General features: G+C 40.4%; 1 protein-coding gene across 5 annotated transcripts in view; it reads right to left on the minus strand.

Annotated features, from left to right (window-relative positions):
* LOC113538944 (neuronal PAS domain-containing protein 3) overlaps positions 1–18792 on the minus strand; it is a 224378-nt gene that overhangs the window by 133651 nt on the left and 71935 nt on the right. For all 5 annotated transcript variants that reach the window (XM_053237343.1, XM_026934425.3, XM_026934422.3 and 2 more), the window contains one exon: positions 4750–4994. In XM_053237343.1, coding sequence (XP_053093318.1) covers positions 4750–4994 — 245 coding nt within the window. The remainder of the gene's footprint in view (positions 1–4749; positions 4995–18792) is intronic.

The raw sequence follows: 18792 nt of genomic DNA on the forward strand, positions 1-18792 counted from the left end.
TCCATATAGCACAAGTCTAGCAGGTCAATGAGAATAAAAGCAGTTAGCCATACATCATCACCGAGCATGTCGATTTGCTGGGAAACAATGATCATATTCTTGTGCTGTCAGTTTTGCACGGAGAAAATGTAGGACTTTGTCGAGGTAAATGCACACAAAGACTCATGCACACACGCAAAACACACTGCGTCATGCACAAACACACTGCAGGACCCACAAACACACTCACAAACAAGGCTATTGGGAATGTGAAGGCACCCTGGAGGGTCGTCTCGCTGCCAACCCTGGCTCTGTTGTCTCCATTCAAAAGAGAAATAGGCCATTAAAAGCATAGTTGCACACAAGTGCTCTATACGGTCGGCTCACAATTAAGACTCACACAAGCTAGCTGGATTTGTATGGCCCAAACAAAATCTTGCACAATAAAAGGTCTAATTTAATAAGGAAACTACAGGCCTTTTACACCGTGCCACAGTAGCATGTCCGTGTTTTCCATACGAGGGTAATCTATTCATGAGCAAAGTATGTACACTATTCACTGTTATTAAAACACATTGTTCAACAACAATGCTTCCTCAGGCTGTTTCTGCCGGGCCAAGAAAAAAGAGAAGGTGTACGAGTAATTGTTTCCATGGCAATTACTACTTTCTTTGGTGTGTATTTGAAAATAAAGAAAATAAGACAAACATGCCCAGAGCCTCCTCATAGCCAAAAGCAATTTCCTCTTCTAAATTTAGTTATGCAGAGCCTATGGGCATCATCAGCATTTAGTAATTAGTTTTATAATTACTGCTGTTTTGCTCACTGTCATTCAATTTTTCTTACAGGACGACTGGGGAATGAAACATCTCACACTCACAGCTGGGCAATTTACCATCCATTTATACAGTCAGACATACCAGGGAGGCTTTTTCTTTTTACCCAAGATGCTCTGCTGCTCTGTCTCTTTCCAAGTCCAGGTTGCGGGAAAAAAAAAAAAAAAAAAAAAGCTCTTTCAGCATTCTGAGAGTCTATTGTGATGCAAACGCCATTAATTCCCTCATTACCATTAACAATGAGAGTGGCACATTGGGCACCTGGAGAGATCAGTTTAATCAATGCCGTGCTTGGTGCCAACCTGCTCCACCAAAGCCAGCCGCCCTTCAGAAGAGGCGTCCAGGACTAAAGAGCAACTGGTCTGTCAGTCTGTGCGATGGTCAAAAGCCTTAATGAGCTCACCCTGTTGGCTGCACTTGATGTGTTGATATGTTGTTAAATTAGAGGCGTGAGGGTTGTGCTCAGGTAGACAGGAGTCCGGCGGTAAACAAGTACATAGCGGCGCCGCACGCATGCGTGGTGGTAAATGCCGAGCGTGAGGTCCAGGGGACATTAGAAGACCTAATGAGTGGAAGAAGGGAGGGGATGTGAAAGAAGGTCTGATGCTGCTTCAAGGTCCCTTTGGAGTTTATTGATGAAATTATGCTAATTGGGACAAGTACATGAACATTTGGCTGCAGTTCCATTCCTTGAGCCCTGCTAATGCATGAAAGAAAAAAAAAAAAAGCAGGCTAAAATTTTTATGAGTGACAAAACTATAAAGAAAATTCATTGCGCTGGATGGAATGTAAAACCTTCAGGGACACTTAATAATATTGTTGCTGATAAAAGCATTTTCAGCAGAATACCTTTACCTTGTACCACAGCGAAATCTTGAGTCTTGAAGTGCTCATTCTAATATGTTATGTTTTCTCTAGAAACTGTTCATTCACAAAAAAAAGACGAGGGAACAACTCCTTACAGTGGCTATAATGTTGTCATAACAGGAATTACATTGTCTTGCGGATGTTCAACAGCATTAAATGTTGCTGTAAACATTCAAGTGCTGTTCATCAATAAATGAAAAGTAGTAATGGCTTAATAGCTGTGGTGTAAGAGGACTCAAACACCTCAGGACATTTTTGAAAAATAATCAACTTTGCTGTTGTATCACACTATACATTCTAACAGCATGCCCTGTCTCTGTAGAAAAGCAGAGGAGCTCCAACGGATTGGTGCATCCATGCAGTTATAATTATCAGAGATCTTAGAAAGGGAATTATAAAGGCTTCCCCTGCTCAACTAATACAGACTGAACCCTAAATCTCAGGCATTCATGTCAGCTAATTTGTGCTTTCAGTCACTCCATCCTGGTGCTTTTAAATCATTCAGAAATCATATTTACAGCAGGACAGTTTTGGTGTGTTTGAAGCCCAATTTACCATTGTGTGAAATCATAAATCACTCATTTTCTGCTTTGAACCTCTAAATCTGATTGCAAAACACAATGCTAAGTGATATTCTGTGTCCACATGGATCCATTCCAACACTTCTTTCTTGTAAATGAAAAGGACGCTGGGAGAAAGCTTGTCCTCTGCTCTTCGGCTGTCTATAGGCATGAGACACATGAATGGCAGAGGCAGGAGCGTATAGTTTTTTGGAGTGTGTGCATGTGGGCGTGAGCGTGTGCCTGGTGAAGTGTGGCATTTTGGTGACTGCTCTCTGCTCTGCATGCATGAATAATGAATGCACAGGTGGTGGAGGGGGTCAGGAGGCCCGCGCCAGCCTCCAAACAACAGAAAGGTCATGCTTGTTTGTGCAGTGTCCTTCAACAGATGTGAAACGCTCCTGACAGAGACTAGCAAATTTTGGTTAAAACACTCCAGGAAAAAAAAAATTAGTTGATGGGTCAATTACCGTAAAGGTCAACAGGCGCGAAGAGTAGAGGCAGCACGCTCGCAGGAGTTATGATAATAAATCAACACTTGAGAAGTGGAGGTCAAATTCTTTTAGTTCAGATGCCAGTAATATGGGGAGCTTTTATTACCGATAAGGGCCAGCAATCTCTGCTTTGTCACCTTTGTTTTGTATTCAAGAGAAGAGGGCTTCATTTTAATGATGTTTGGCGACTGTGAAAACCATCAGCACAGTACAAATGCCAGCTCCAACCTATTCTTTATTCCTATAGAAGCGAGAATAAAAGAGAATGTTGATTTTTCTTTAAGCAAAGAGCCGTTCCTTGAGAGCAGGGAGATCTGCCAAACACAGCTGCGGCGAGATTTCCCTAAAGGTTACAATCATCAGTTATTAGGTAGAAATGCCTTACAAGGAGTCAGCTTGGTTTTTTTTCCTCAGTGAATCTGGTGTAATAACAGTCGCATGGCCTGCCGCTGCAGCGCCGCATGTACAGTCACGGGCAAATTGATTGAGGGACTGGACTGCCAAATGAACTGGGGACTTCCATGCATCAGAAACAATATCATTTTCCTCCGGCTCACCTTGAGTCAGGTGCACCTGCGATCCAGAGCAGAAATGGGCCTTGCCCTCTACGCCACTCCACCTGATGCAATAATGCACCATATGTTTGTATTAGCATGCTCCACGCTGATCAAAATGTGTCACGCTCTTTCATCCTAAAACAATCCAGAGCGAGCCTGAGAGGGAAAGCTCCCTGCTTCTTTAGGTCAAGGCCATATAGTCACTCCAATCAAAGAATAAACACAGATTCATGGGCTTGGAAGCTGCGTCAGTGCACTGAGTATCCATTAACTTGAGTGACGCAGGGCAACACAACAGAAATCGATAGCAGGCTCTGTTCGAAATGTAGTGCAAATAAAATGGACCCAGCTCCTGATTCAATTCAAAGTGCTGCTGTCAATGAGACGGAAGGACACAAAGCCAGCCTCATTGTCCTACTCTTTTATAAACTCACCTTTCTAAAGATTCATTAAATTACATATAGTAGTGGGCAATTAATACATTTCTTCCAGGGTGTAATGTTTTTTCGCTTGACGTGCAGATTTTCATGGTGCAGAACGAAACAGTTCCCCGAACTTGCTGGTGTATTGTACACCAAATTATTCCGTATATACATTTTCTCATTAAAATTCATGCAGTTCTTCAAAGAGAGACGACAATGATGCCATCTGTTGTGTGCTGGCCAGAATACACAGAATGCAGCTTCCTAAAAATGCGTGCAATTTCCCCGGTCCCTATGGCCATTTTGAGCTCTGCAGTTATTCCACTTCTCCTAACTGATTCTTGTTTGTCGAGCAAGGCAGAAGCGAATATAAAACATTAAAATATATTAAATTAAGTCTCCTACTAGTACTTTCAAAAAAAGATTTTTTAAATGATGTGTGACTGTCTTCAGCTGTTTTTCTTCCATAGACAGGTCTGTGTAATATAAAAAAAAGCCTGTCTACTATCACGAAAAAACAAAAAGGCTCATTTTTTTGTAAATTTCCATTAAGCCTGACTATTTTGTATCACCTGAGGTTTAGCATTAGTTCATTAAAGAGGTCCATTACTCATACGGTCGTTATTGCCCAACAACGAATCCATAGTTACTGTTAAATCTATAGACTATTTCAGTATAGTACCATTTACAACTAATTAGGCTTCCATGAAGCATGACAAACACTCTTTCTCTCACCTCATATACCCTACACAACAAATTATGACCTGATCCAGGCTTTAGTGCTAAGGGGCTGGATTAATTGCATTAATTTATCATTTTTTGTTTGCCATTCCTCTTTTCCTCTTTATTTTTTGTTCGTTGCTATGAATATGCGACTATAGAAAAATGTCTGGAGCTGCTGTGCAACAATTTCAATAGAACAATCGAGAAGAGAAGAGATGAGAAGAGAAGAGAAGACGAGAGAAGAGATGAGAAGAGAAGACGAGAGAAGAGAAGAGAAGATACAGATTTTAGGACAGTGTGTGACCTCTGACCTTTGACTGAGGTGTTGGGTGGTGGTCCTTCGACGCGCAGGTTCCATGGAGGGTCGCCCTGGTTGGCAAAGTCCCTCATCTTCAGGTAGCTGATAGTGAGGCGGATGATGGAGGCTTTGTCCAGCTGGCTGGTGATGGCGCCTGGCAGTGGCAGCATCTTGGCCAACTCGTAGAACTCAAAGTTCTCCTTCCCTCTGCGTGAGCGTGCCGCATCACGTGACTTCTCCTTCCTCAGAGCCTGCAACCTGACACACAGTAGCACAGATTAGGAAGGCAAGTAGGATAAAAACTAAAGTTGAAGATTAAATCTCCTTGTAATATTTTGCCAAAAGCCCATATGGAAATGGATTATGTTGTAATCACACTATTCCTAAAAAAATAAAATATCATGGTTTTAAACCTTGTTTGTAACTAAAAGCAAAAGTTCTTTATAAAAATGCAATTAAAACCATCAGCAGAATGTGTAGAGTATTTTGTAAATATGAAAGCTCTGTCTGGGATCTTTGGATCAAAATTAGATCTTGCTTGCTTTCACATGATTCACTTTACATGAGCTGTGTAGTATAAGTGGTTTATTTTTAATTTTTTATCATGAACAATATATTTATGTGTCTTTGTTTTGTGCTGTTTCTTCCTTGCAAATGCAATCAACAAAATAATACAGCGATATAATATGAGCAGTAGTCTAATGATAGTAGCTACGTGAAACGATCACACAATATACAATGTGACTGCTCTTTTCTTGGAATGATGTACAGCTTTCTGTTATCAAAATGGAGCAATTACTTCTTTCATTTACTGCTCATTCATCTCGTCCAGAGGATAATTCATCACCAGGTGGCTACCACCATATTCGCAAAAATGTACCTATCAGCTGCAAAGTTTTAGTGAGCACAGCTTGGCAGTCTTCTCTCCCCGAATAATACACAACACTCTCTGTTGTATAAAAAGAGTAACTGTTTTAGTTATTTAAAGTGGCATGATTTTTAAAAGTAATCTCTTCTAGACAAAATCCTCTCAGTAGAGGTTATGGGTAGATCTTCAAATGTTCATCGAATGTTGGATCTATGTACTGCTTCACAAACAGAAAATTAGTTTCATCACCTATTGTATGTGTTTTCTTATCAATAACACAACTGCCAATATTTAAATATTTTAAAATTAATATTTTAATATTTAAAAATAGAATTTATTAACAATATTTACACAATGCTGTTGAAATCTCATATCCGATCATTCAGAAGGTGACCATGTTCCACATACACAGATTTTAAATATTGTTCAATTGTAACATTTTCTGTGAGGAGATGTTTATTTAACATTTAAGGAAGGAGTCTCCAGTGTCAGAGGTAAAGCTGTTCCTTTAGGATATTTTGTCTTATTAACTTTTAGAGAGAATAAAAAGAGAGACTGGTGAGGGGACGACTGTTTATATAACATAAGTGATAATAAGAGCAAACTTGTTTTGGGGACATTCCACAACATAATTGCAAATGAAAAAATGTATGATAAAAAAGTTCTTAAAAATGCATACTTTTTATAAATAATAGAAATTGGTTTCTATTGGAAAATTGCCGTGGGGTAAGAGGAATAAATCAAGGGGCATTCTGTTATAGGAAAAAAAAATCATCTTCGGTTTGGTTACGGCCCCCCGGTTCACACTGGCAGCATTATACCAACCCACTGTTGATTATTTTCCTGTAACAGCATGCTCTGTCGAGTTTTATTGCTTACTATTCAATATATTACAGTTAACTTTCACATCTGTGCAGAATTAACGATCTTCATCAACAACAGACCGGGTGGAAGTGGTCTATAGGCAGCGGTACGGGGTGGTACGGCCCAGCTAAATCTGCAGTTGCACTGACTTTCTTCTGGTCCAGAGGGAGACTTTGGCTCAATTGATTTACTCGTCGGAATCCAGAAGTGGGTCGAACTTGTGATTAGCTCGGGCCCGAGATCTCACGAGACGGCTACCTGAACGACTTTCATATTGCTGTCTTTTTCCAGAAAGCTATGCAGCAGCCCAGAGATCTTCTTTCCATCAGCAAAATAAAGAAATGGTAAGAACGACAAAGAATGCTGCACCGAGCAGATCATATTTTCTGGTCAGGTTGGGCCTTAATATCAAAACAACAACATGAAATAAGTGAATAAGCCGAATGCTCCTACTGCAACACAATCTCAGATCGCTCTGCGCTCCACAGTACAGTCATATTCCTTCATTTGACATTTATTTATTAACTTTGTTAAAACTTTTTTTTTCGGTATTGACTCCTTGGTAACTCATAAAAAAAGAAACCATGGAAAAATATATATCCCTCTTATGTGAGCCAAGACCTTTTTATTTGAAAGCCATATAAATCCCTGGCATTTAAAGAGTAAGTAACTGCATGCAACCTGTGACGCTCCAATAATAATGTAATGTACAGAGTGCATATTTTTGTTCAGAGATTTGCGAGACTCTATGGGTTCGTTCTCCTGATTTATGTGATTTTCAATCAAACAACTCGGAACAGCCAGTTTCATACTTCCAACGTGTAACTGCCCACTCGCAGTGGCGTTCATCATCTCCAGCCATTCTGAATTAAGTCGGCAATAAATCAGGCCGGATCCCCAGCGTTCCCCACCGGCCAGCACTTAGATTAATTTTTTAGCACCACAAATGCAAAACTGGTTAGAGCAAACGCTGAAAGGTGGGAGGGGGGTGGTGTGGAGAAAGAATGTCTTGCAAGGTGAAGAATGGCTGTTAGTGGAGAAAAATGATCAAATATTGTTCATATCTGTAATCTCAGCAGATAACAAAAACACAAAACTGAGATGAAATGGTGCTCGCACACCAAATATAAACACCCAGCAGAGTGTTCGGTCTCTTTTTTCAGGCTCGGCTCTATATTGAATATGCAAATAGTGTCCTCAGAAGCAGCCTTGAATTCTGCAGCTCTTCTCTGCCCTTTGGCCATTCATTCACAATGTATGCAATTTCCAGTGAAAACTCACCAAGCAACACTGCACACACATTCACAACACTGCTGAAGATTCTTTTTGTTACTTATACACACAGACATCCAGATAACTTGTTAATTTTCATAACGGTTTTAACAGACAAACTTTATAGGGAAATTTATTAGGATGGTTTTACCAGCTAATATAGACACACACACACACACACACACACACACACTATGGCCTTACATCCTGGTGGCAGATTGCTATTCTCCATCTTTTAGACCGCTCTGGCACAAAAAGGAAAACACCATTTGATGGTCTGCTGCTCAGACAATATATAAAGCTAGTTGTAATGGTTGTTTGGAGGCAAAGTGCAACAGAGCAGCAGAATTTCATTTGTTCCGCAAACTTGGAAAGCATTATGTTGTCCTGACCGAATATTTCTTGAAGCGCCGAGGTTATGTGACCTTCACCCCAGCGACATATTTATCACGTTTTACGAGAGTAAATGCAACAAACATGAAATGACATTACGGTGATATTTACCCACTGCCTCACGATGACTTTTTAAGTACCTTTCAAAGAAAAAGGATGAAGCAGCATTGAACTGTGGATGGAGCACTGGTCTGGGGCTGACACTCGGCTCTGAGTGATCCATAGAGAGTCCAGCTCAGTCCACCAACACTATCTAACACTGACTTGGCCTACAATGAGTATGGCTTAATTTACAGTACAGTTAAATGAAAAGGAATAAGTAAGGAATAAAACATGAAGGGGCAGACTATTATAGGAAAATAATCAACAACAGGTTGGTGTGATGCATTAACAGCCTGTTGATTATTTTCATATAACAGCAATTTATCAACTATTGCGTTTTATTTGTTCATATTTTTTTCCATCTGTTTTAGTTACTCTTAATGCTGCAGAAAAAAAGTTAGCTCCTTTTATTACTTAAGTTATAGCAGCTATAAATAGATTCTCATTTTTTCTTTCTCTTGTAGCCAAAAATGCAGCTTATCATGTTTCAGAAAAACCAAAAAGTCATCTGTCCTTTACTAAAATTTACTGACTGTTACAAAGGCTTGACACTGGAGACTCCTTCCATAAATGTTACATATCCATCTTCTTATAGAGAAAGTCACCTTAGCAAAGATTATACTTCTTTGTAAATAAAGTTTTTTTTAAATACCCATTTATAATTAGGCTTGTTTGTTACTATGTGCAACGTCCCTGTGAATGAGTTACTATAGAAACAATAACATATATTAGGAGTGCAGTAATGTAAACCTGCAATTTGAATCACTGCCAGAACTATCATGAGGACTGCTGTTACAGAAAATTAATCAACACTTTCTGACCAATAAATCAGAGAATTCAACAGCACTGTGGTATATGAGAGAATAATTGATAAGAAAAATCTTAAATAAAGAAAGAAAAATGAAGAAACTGATATTAATGTGTTTAGAAGTTTTTTTTTTAGCTTTATAAATTCAAAACAGGAGGGTTAGTGTCTTCTGGACCTCTAAAGCATTAAACACTAAACGTCCTGAGGCAACATGAAATACTGCTGAGGAAATTAAGGACAGTCAGATCTTCCATATGACTATTTAGAAAAGAAAGACATGTGACATCCTCTTCTTCCAGGCAGAATGATTTAGACACAGTTCTGTATTTCATAAAACATCATTTTTATTAAATATCTAGGAATGCTGTGGCAGCAGGAGCTCTCGCCATGTTTAACGCAAACATTGTGTGCTTCACCTTGCACACAACCTCATTGCCTTATTTACCAAATTAGCTAATCAGCCCAGTATATTCCTATTCAGAGAACATGTGGGGGGAAAATCCGCTGAAAGTTGTGCAAATGATCATTTAGGATCGCTGTAATTGCCTTCATCAGTGGTGAAAAAAGCAGGCAGACAAGAAATGTCACTCTAGATTATCTTCCTGCCTCCTGAAGCAATAGATGACACCAATGATCAGAGACTAAATGCCAAAACCAATCAATTCCTTTTGTGTCTTCTCTCCTTGCTGCAGCAGAACAGGCCACAGTATAGGTTATTCTCCTAATTAAACTAAATGTTATCCCTATGGTAACTTCATTAATATTCGCATCGACTTAGTTACACATATGTCATGCCTGTGGTCATCGCTGTAGAGAATGGTTATGAGGAAAAACAGAAAGAAAAATACCCTGTAATGTGCAGTTTTATTATTCTTGTGAAGTCACACATGGGTCAAAATGTGTTTACAGTCGGGGAAATGTATAGATGGGTGCAAAAGTCAAAACAGTACTGTAATCCTGGCCTGTGGCTATATTGAACATTACCCTTTCAGCATACCGAATCAGGGAAATCTAGTGCCCAGGTTTACTCTGTATGCTCTAAAGGCACACTAATGCTCTTCAAGATCTGTACTCCTATACTGTATTAGTCAGTAGCCTGGGTGTGATGTTGCTGAGGATGTACACTAGCCTCATTAGATTTGAATGCTTGTCTGAAGTGACCTCATTCACATGAGAAGTGTGTGGACATGTGTGTGCTGATCAAGACCCTGAATAAGACCTGAACAGGAGACCTACAGTGTAAAGTGAACCACTGAAACCGTAAAATTATTTTTGTGACAGTTAAGGAGATCTAAAACCAAACAGAAATAGAAGACAGGCTTAAGGTGCCAATTCTGGTAACACTTTACTTAAGGATAGTGTTTATGGGACTACATGACACCTGCATGAGCCTATCATACCAACTGATATAAAGCTATATGTAAAAACCTCTTTCCAACAGGTGTCCGTATTAAAGACTGCTTCTGTCAGTTTTGATGGTGATGTAAAACGTAAAATATATCAAGTATTTAGAGTTGGTTGCATGATATCAAAGGTAATGCTATGTAACATAAAAGCAACAGACAATTTAAAAATGAAAAACAAAAAGATCAACACAACGATATGTGAATGAGAAGATGGCAAGTATTGAAATAAACATCGAGAAGGAGTCTAGTATATTGCCAGTATATTGCTGCATGAATCGTCCTAGTTTTAATTCTCACATTAATCACTGGGAACTGCTCCCCACAAGCATAACTCGAATAACAGTCTGACTATCGCTTAAATCTGTAGCTACATCTGAGATATACATGCTCTTTGTTTTTAAATCACACTCACTACTTATTTAGCGAAACAAAATATCAATGTTACTACGATGTCAAGACTTAGACATACATTTTCATAAAAATCATATAAAAAGTAAAATTAAACATAGAGGAATAAATAAATAGAGAAATAAAAATATATAACTCTGTGTTATGACTTATCAAAAATCTTCATAAAATCCTATAAGCAGATATAAGAAATGCACTTTTGTTTAAGGGCCAGAGAAAATATACATAACTCTGCTTTAACAGTGTAATGACTGTCACTGTTCACACTTTCTCTATGTAAGAGGGTTATACAGCAGCTTTTCAGGTCAATGTTATTACCACTAAGTGACTAGTTTTGGAAACACTGCACAGCATCTTTTCAAAATGATCACCTTTGCTCATTTTTCCAATGTAATCCTCCCTTGGCAAGCTATGTCACATTATTACCATTATACCAGAAGTGCACTGAGCTACAGCATCGGCTGTCATTTGGTTCTAATGCAAGTCAGCCTGGGAGGTGTCATAACACAAGGTTTTGTTCACTAAAATCTCCATCACTTGACATAGAGAAGGAAAAGCCTTTATGTCTGCTGATCTCTACTGGAATAAGACTTTATAAATGTTTAGGTGGGTTTACGCCAGTTATGCTGAATGGTTTATGTAGATTTTATGTGTCTCTATGGAAAGTGTTACCAAAATTGTGTGCTCATCTTAGCGCACAAGATGAAAACACAGCAGAACATTAAACTAATGAAATACATCATACATTATACTCCTTTGTTCAAAAAACACAGAGCCAATGTGAGCTTTCAGAGTGAATGTAATTCTCATTCATTGTTGACTACACACACAAGAGGAACAGATCCACATCAGTAAGCCAGTTTTTTTGTTTTACATATATTTAATACACCTTTGTAGCATAAGAAGGAAAGCAAACAATAATCGAAAGGAGGCTGAACGAGCGTCGGCTCTGTGTTGTTGTTCAGCCTCTTGCTGTGGGGCTGAGGCTATTAAAAGCAATACCTGCTGAAACACAATGGGGGTAAAATAAAGATGAAGAAAGGGAGGAGAACAGGAGCCTTAATCAGCCTGCCTGTTGTATATATTGATTATGACTACAATCATGAGGTCAATTTGAAAAATAATAGCAAAACATTATGCAAAAGAACTGTTGGAGGTGAATAATCCTTCGTTATGCCTGAAACATATCCCTATTTCTCGTTCTCTCTCTCTCTCTCTCTCTCTGCTGCACTGGCATTGTAAGCTCAGCTGAAGGCTTTCCAGAAAGCCACATTGGGAATAAATTGTCCTCTTGTCTTTCCCAATAGTTTAGTGGCATATACTCTCCAACAGCTCTGAATACAATTTACTGAATGCTTACACATACCAGGCTCTCCTGGCTGAAAGCAATTTTGTGTCTCTTTTGTTTTGGTGAAGAGGCTAGAAAAATAGGAAAGGCACACAGGTGTACACTTGGAAAGGTGGCTGAAATTAATGGTAAAATGTTTATTATATCCACATTGTAGAAGAGAAGAGACAGCAGTGTCAATTGGTACAATGTGCATCCCAATGCCAGGCACAAATTCAGTAATAACAAACAAATGATGTCTAGAACTCTTACTAACATCGTGTCATGACCGTAAAACCTCTTCTATTTCCTAACCTTCACGCTGTCCTTCGGCAAAGTAAAGAACTTTGAAATCTACACATTTTTTGGGTTATCAGAGAAATATGACTATGCACACACGCTCATAATGAGATACAAGAGACTGAGCTGTCTGGACAAAAGATTGGTGACTTTCCAAATAATAACCTTCAGGCATAAAACGTACCCAGACACAAACCTGTTATTTGACTGTGTCTAAAATATAACAAATGCTGCCTACTCATGCAGTATACAGAAGCAAGAAGGCATCCGGTCATGTCTGAATCAAATGTCAGCACAGAATGCTGCCTACTGAGATAACTCCATCTGTTCGATTTTACATGAATCCTTTGCTGTCCTGTGTATCGCATAACCATGCCTGTCAATGGCCAGTCAGGGGAAAACAGCCCCACTATGGGAGAACGGGCGAAGTTGTGCATAAATAAGAGTTTTTGTGTAATTGTTTTGACTTTGCCAGTGTAGTTCTATTATTCATTCAATCTAGCCTAACGAGGAAACAACATCTTGGCAACACTTTGTTGTACAGTCGTCTTTGACACCTGTCACAAGCTGTTTGTTTACTGTCATAGCTATAAGCATGCTGTCTTCTAAGACACTCATGAGACTACATAGGCAGCAAGATATCAAGGGACATCAAGGGAGACAACTTCTATTAAGATAAATTTGGTCCACTAAAGCAAAAAAATGTATGACTGTAAATTTACTGTTAGAAAATGTATAGTGCTACAGATTGGCTTTATCATGGATTGGGTATCATGGTCATGGTGTGAAGGATCCAGAGCATGTAACAAATTCTGGGACCACTGGGCAAGAGGCGAGAATGAACCTGGATGGGACACCACTCCATTGCAAGACACCATCACACACACAGCCACACACTCACTGACACCTAGGGGCTTTTAAGAGTAGCCAATTCAACCACTGGCATGTTTTTGGGAGAAAACCAGAGAACCCGGAGAAACTCACATGGACACGGGGAGAACATGTGAAACTCCACACACACACTAACCAGAGCTCAGGATCGCACCAGGGACCCTGGAGCAACAGTACCTGCTGCACCTCCATGCCACCCTGCAAATATTATGCAAAAACTATGCTATAGTCAGACCTTCTTCTGCTATAAGGGCAAACACTGATTCAGTAGAAAGGAGCATGTAAGTCTACTGACCTCTGAGCCTGTGAAAGAAACGTGATCTTTCAAGTAATTAGCACAAATACGTATCTGCTTTCTGATTATTTTGTCACATGGTGTTGGTGTAATTCTAGTCCACAGTGCATGTCTGATCAGATATAATGTCTCAATGACTTCTGAAGGCTGTGGAGGTGTGTGTGGTGTCAGTGAACCTGTAGTGTGTGCGATTGGCTGTTAAGAGCATTGAGGCAACCAGATTGGCCAGACAAAAGAGAGGCTGTCAGATGAAAAGGTCACTGTGGTACATGTACAAAGTGAAAGTGATGTCAGAGCTTCAGAGAAGGAGAGATCTGTCAAATCATGACCTTACAGTGGCCATACTGAGAGTGGACCAAATAGAGAAATTACCAGGAAAATATGGGTCATATACTGAAATGCCTAAAATCAGGTGTATCATAGTACTATTAATGGCAATAAGAGACGTAAAGATATTCAAGGCCAATACTGACCTGCTGGACTAGTATCAGACTGAAATGGACATATTTTCTGTGACATATTTTATGCCGTGTTACATTTGTTATATTGACAAAGCATACTACCATCATGGTCATAGAGACCAAGATCGGTGAATAAGGGGATTTCAATATCAGATTAGTATTGAGCGTCAGACGATACTCAGAGATCTGAAATCAGTATCATATCTGGCTCCTGAGGGGTGCGACAGAAAACATTCAACCTACTTTGCAGAGATAGCATGTTTGAATCCCGACAATGCCACAGTCATCTATGGCTCTCTTGGTGGGTGTGGATTTGTGGATTTGGGGGGTGGGAGTGGTGGCACACTCTCTCTCCCCTGTCAGTCTTCCTGACACTAGCCAATTGTGGGCATCTGTGAGCTCATGTATGTGGAAGAGGGTAGACAGCCCTTTCCTCTGAGTGTGTTATGCTGCCCTGTGACACGACATCAATGCAAAAGTGTTTTTGATATAACTGGCATTTAAGAGAAAAGATAAATAGCTTGTTGTCTAAGCAGTAGATAGAAAGTCTGAAAAGAAAGGAGGAAAAAAAAAACCTTGTAATGTGTTATGGAACAAATATGACATCACTGAATGAGAAAACAAATCTTCAAACTTAGAGTACAAGGGAAAAAAGCCAATAATGGTGTCTTGAGGTCTCTTTTACTCTTCATTCTACATCTGGATACATTTTTCTTTGGAGGAAGTCAGAATGTCTGCTCCCAGCTGCTCAATATCATAGTGGGTTTGTTCTTTTTGAGAAATGGTCCAATTTCCCTCTAGAAATTGTTTCAAATGTATCTAGCAGCTTGCCTAGGAAGAGGGAAACTGCTCCAAAGACAAAAGTCAGTCCAGGTTTTATTACGGAAAAATCCATATACTGCTTCCTATTTCCCCATAGAAAATGCTGCTTCCATACCCATATACAACATACTAACACACGCTAAGACCTAAAAATACACATACAGTATACACACAAAACATGTATACCTTTTACTTCTCTATTGTGCTCCATTCTATAAATTTTGTTACATGGGGGCTGGGTCCAGAATCAATTTTTCATAATTTACCTGGTGTCTTCATTAGTAGGTTTTCACATGTAGGCTTCTCAAGGTCTAAAGCATTTGCTTTTAAAAGGTCAGTGCTTAAAATGCTGGAAAAAAAAACTTGAGGAAATGAGAAATCAGTATAATTCACTATCAAGCCCTGGAACGTGTTTAAATTTTTACCTCAACATGGCTCTTCTGTATGAATTTCCTAAGATTTTCACATTAGAATGCTGCTACCTATCATATATCCCACCTCTATAATATCACCAGTGTGTAGTATACTGTAAGCATCAGGCTGAAGACAAATAAACCACATTAACAATGTAACTTGACCAAGCAGTTTGATTAGTGTAAAGCACTGGTATGTGTGTCATATGGTAGGTGGATGTGAGTCCTCGTTCGTGTGTTCAGAGGGAGGCTTTGTCAGTACTGATGTCCTGTCAGTGAGTAATTATGAGCACGGTGGAAAGCAATGGCAGCGGCGTGCTTCTGTGGAGCTCTGCAGCGCACCAAATCCCGTTAGCCGTGAATAAACCCATTGGGGGCGGCACAGGTAAGCCAGACGCAATGCGATTACATGGCGAGAGTGATGCCTGAAAAGCCGAATTGCTAACACAAACCACCCCCTCCCTTTGTGTTTTAGCGGTACAGAAGAGCAGTGTGCCAAATCTGGTTTACTGCCTCTCACCTAAGGCATCAAGCCAACGGAGGCTGGACAAGCATTACACGGTGGGATATAATGGTGTATTTGTTAATACAAGGAGGCTATGAATATCAATCTAAATATCTAAACAACACTTTGTAGAAAGTGGAAACTGCCTTGCAAAGAAGAGCTTCTGCTTAATCCCGGCCTCGGATGCTCTGCCTACGGCTCAGACTCTGATATCTTAGAGGGCTGCAAAACTCAGAATCTTGAAGGTCGTAATCTGATCGGCTCTCTGTGTATACACACTTTCATTCAGCAGTTCACAAACTTTTGAACCATGACACAAAGAGCTGTTCAGAACAAGATTTAATCAGTTGATTGTTGTTTGGTCATTTACAATGTCAGCCAAACAGCCTCTTCCTGCGAAAGTAGGCGGTTCTTGGCCACGTTTAGTAATGAAAAGTAGCAGACTCTGTAGCAAAAAGTAGAAAACGAGGACAGGTTCAGCTCTACTGCAACGTTCAATTACTCACTCCACACCTCCAGGCTGTGTGTATTGATGGAGTACGCTGGTCTCCATATCTTTCTCCAGACACCAAGTTAAAGAGAAACAGACAGAAAGTCCAGGCTGGAAATGATCCAAGAGACTAATAACGGAACACAACCAACAACTCAGCCACAATGGTTTGTTACATGACACAACCTCCCCATACAGTCTTCCCTCTCGAACATTACACACATTAAATAGACCCCCACCCCACAGCCCCCACCCCCCAGAGAGGCTTCACACTCCACTCAGCCCGTCGTAAAGCTGCTCTCGGTAGCCCACAACTAGGCCAGAGGTACAGCCGAGGCAAAACCCATGACAGAAGCAGTGTGATGAAGAGCTGCAGTGTCTTCTCTCTAAATATGGACTATAGCTCAATCATCAGAGAGAGAAAAATCCCTGACAAGCAAAGGTACACTCATCTCTCTCTCTCTGTTTCTCCATTTCTCACGTTCTGTCTCTGTCCATCCCAGCAGCACCTGCAGTGGGCGGCCCAGCGAGGTGGAACGACTCAGTATTAGCTCCGAAATTAGCAGCACTGGCTCGTTAAAGAGCTGGCACGCTCGGCGGCAGGACAGACACGGTTAATGGCATAAAAGCCTCCATCACCTGGGAGCCACACAATTACTTGAGCCAAGGCTTGCACTCACCACATCTCCTCCTGTACACCCCCACCCCCTTTTCCACAGTCACACACACACACACACACACTACCACACATACACACCCCAAATCCTTTAGACAGCTCACTCCTCTTTTCCTGGCCTCTGGCCAAACCAGGAGAGACAGAGAATGAGATGGTTTTCTCTCTCTCTCTCTCCTCCCTCCACCCACACATCATGACTGACAGCCACATTTTCACATACGCCACCAAATTTGAATCCTGATTTTAGTTGTATAAGAATGCAATAAGTTTGATACTGTTTTTTTCTAACAGATAATTATACGTTTAATGATTAAAAGATGTTTGATTTGAGTGTAGATGTTGTGACACATATGGCACATATGGTAGATGTTGTGACACGTATAATCATTGAGGAAAACGAGCTCTTTGTTCGCTGGATAGAGTCAACCTTCAGTGCTTTTCAAGCGGAAATTTTGACTGGCAACACTTGTATTTGCTGACCAGACAGGCCTAATTAAAAACTGAATTTAAAACATGTCTGAACGTTGATGTGTGACGGCGCTGGATAAATAGGTCGTGTTATTACAACCATTCTCTTATATCACAGGAAACTGCCAACCCATGCTAAAGCAACACATAATTCAGGAGCTCTCAACCCATAATCTAAACCGTATTTATGTTCACCTCCTATGGTTCTGTAGCATTGTTCAGAAAACAACAGCAATGGAAGAAGCACAGTGGCCAGTAGTAAGGCATGTTGGGAAGCAAACCCCCACAGTACTAACACTCTAATTATCCACCATGGTTTGTTGCAGTAGTGAGATCCATGGAGCAACCACAACCCTGATGCTCTACCCTTCCCAGTGCTAGGGTGCTAACACCAGGGCACTTCAGCAGGTAGTGCACCCCACGTCCCACACCAGTCAATGGCGTCCTGATCAAAGCGCTACACAATGGACTCCATGGTGGGTCAGCCGCGCAACAACCTGTACGAGACTTCCTTGCTCAATAATAAATGAGAGGAACATTTGGAAGTAATTGGCTGTGGAGAGGCACCCGTCTCTCCACCAGGGGAGCTTGTTTGTACAAACTAACAGAAGCTAAATAATTGATGCTCAATGCAGAGCTTCCCTCAGATTGCCTTGATTTGGAACATGCTCCGACTTCGGCTGGTGTGCTACTGCTGCTGATGATAATCATTGTTTAGGAAAACAACAAAAGAGAGAAAGGGAGAGGGAAGAAGAGAGAGGGAGTGTTTTATCATCACAGTTTTTCAGCCAGAGCTGCAATGACCTGTTCCACAACAACAATAATCATGAAAAATGCGCCCTGGACAACTTGTTATTGAAGTTGGCTTGTTTAACGGCTGTTCTTTTTCCAGATTAGGCCTGCCTCTGATGTTCCATATGTCTCTGATATTGCTCCCACCTGCATTTTCTCTCTCTGTGTAGGCAGCGGTCATGGTAAGTTTGCACAGAAGCACTGTGTAAGAATTAACCCTGATATACTAGATCAGAGTGTGCTGTGTTTTTCTGCTGACGGAAGAACATTTTGCACAAGCAAACACTTTTCGATGTACAATCATCACATAATGTTCTTTATTTAGCTGAGTAGCATGTTCACTTCCTGAGTATTTGTTTACCCATGTCCTGTTATGTATTGAGTTTGTTGCACGTGCAGCATTGTCACTGTACAGGCTGCTGTGATTAAAGTGCAGAGACAGAAATGATGTGAACTCTAATCAGAATTCATATTGTTAACACACTGCCAGCACTT

The sequence above is a fragment of the Pangasianodon hypophthalmus genome, chromosome 10, assembly GCF_027358585.1.
Source record: "Pangasianodon hypophthalmus isolate fPanHyp1 chromosome 10, fPanHyp1.pri, whole genome shotgun sequence".
Taxonomy (NCBI): Eukaryota; Metazoa; Chordata; class Actinopteri; order Siluriformes; family Pangasiidae; genus Pangasianodon; species Pangasianodon hypophthalmus.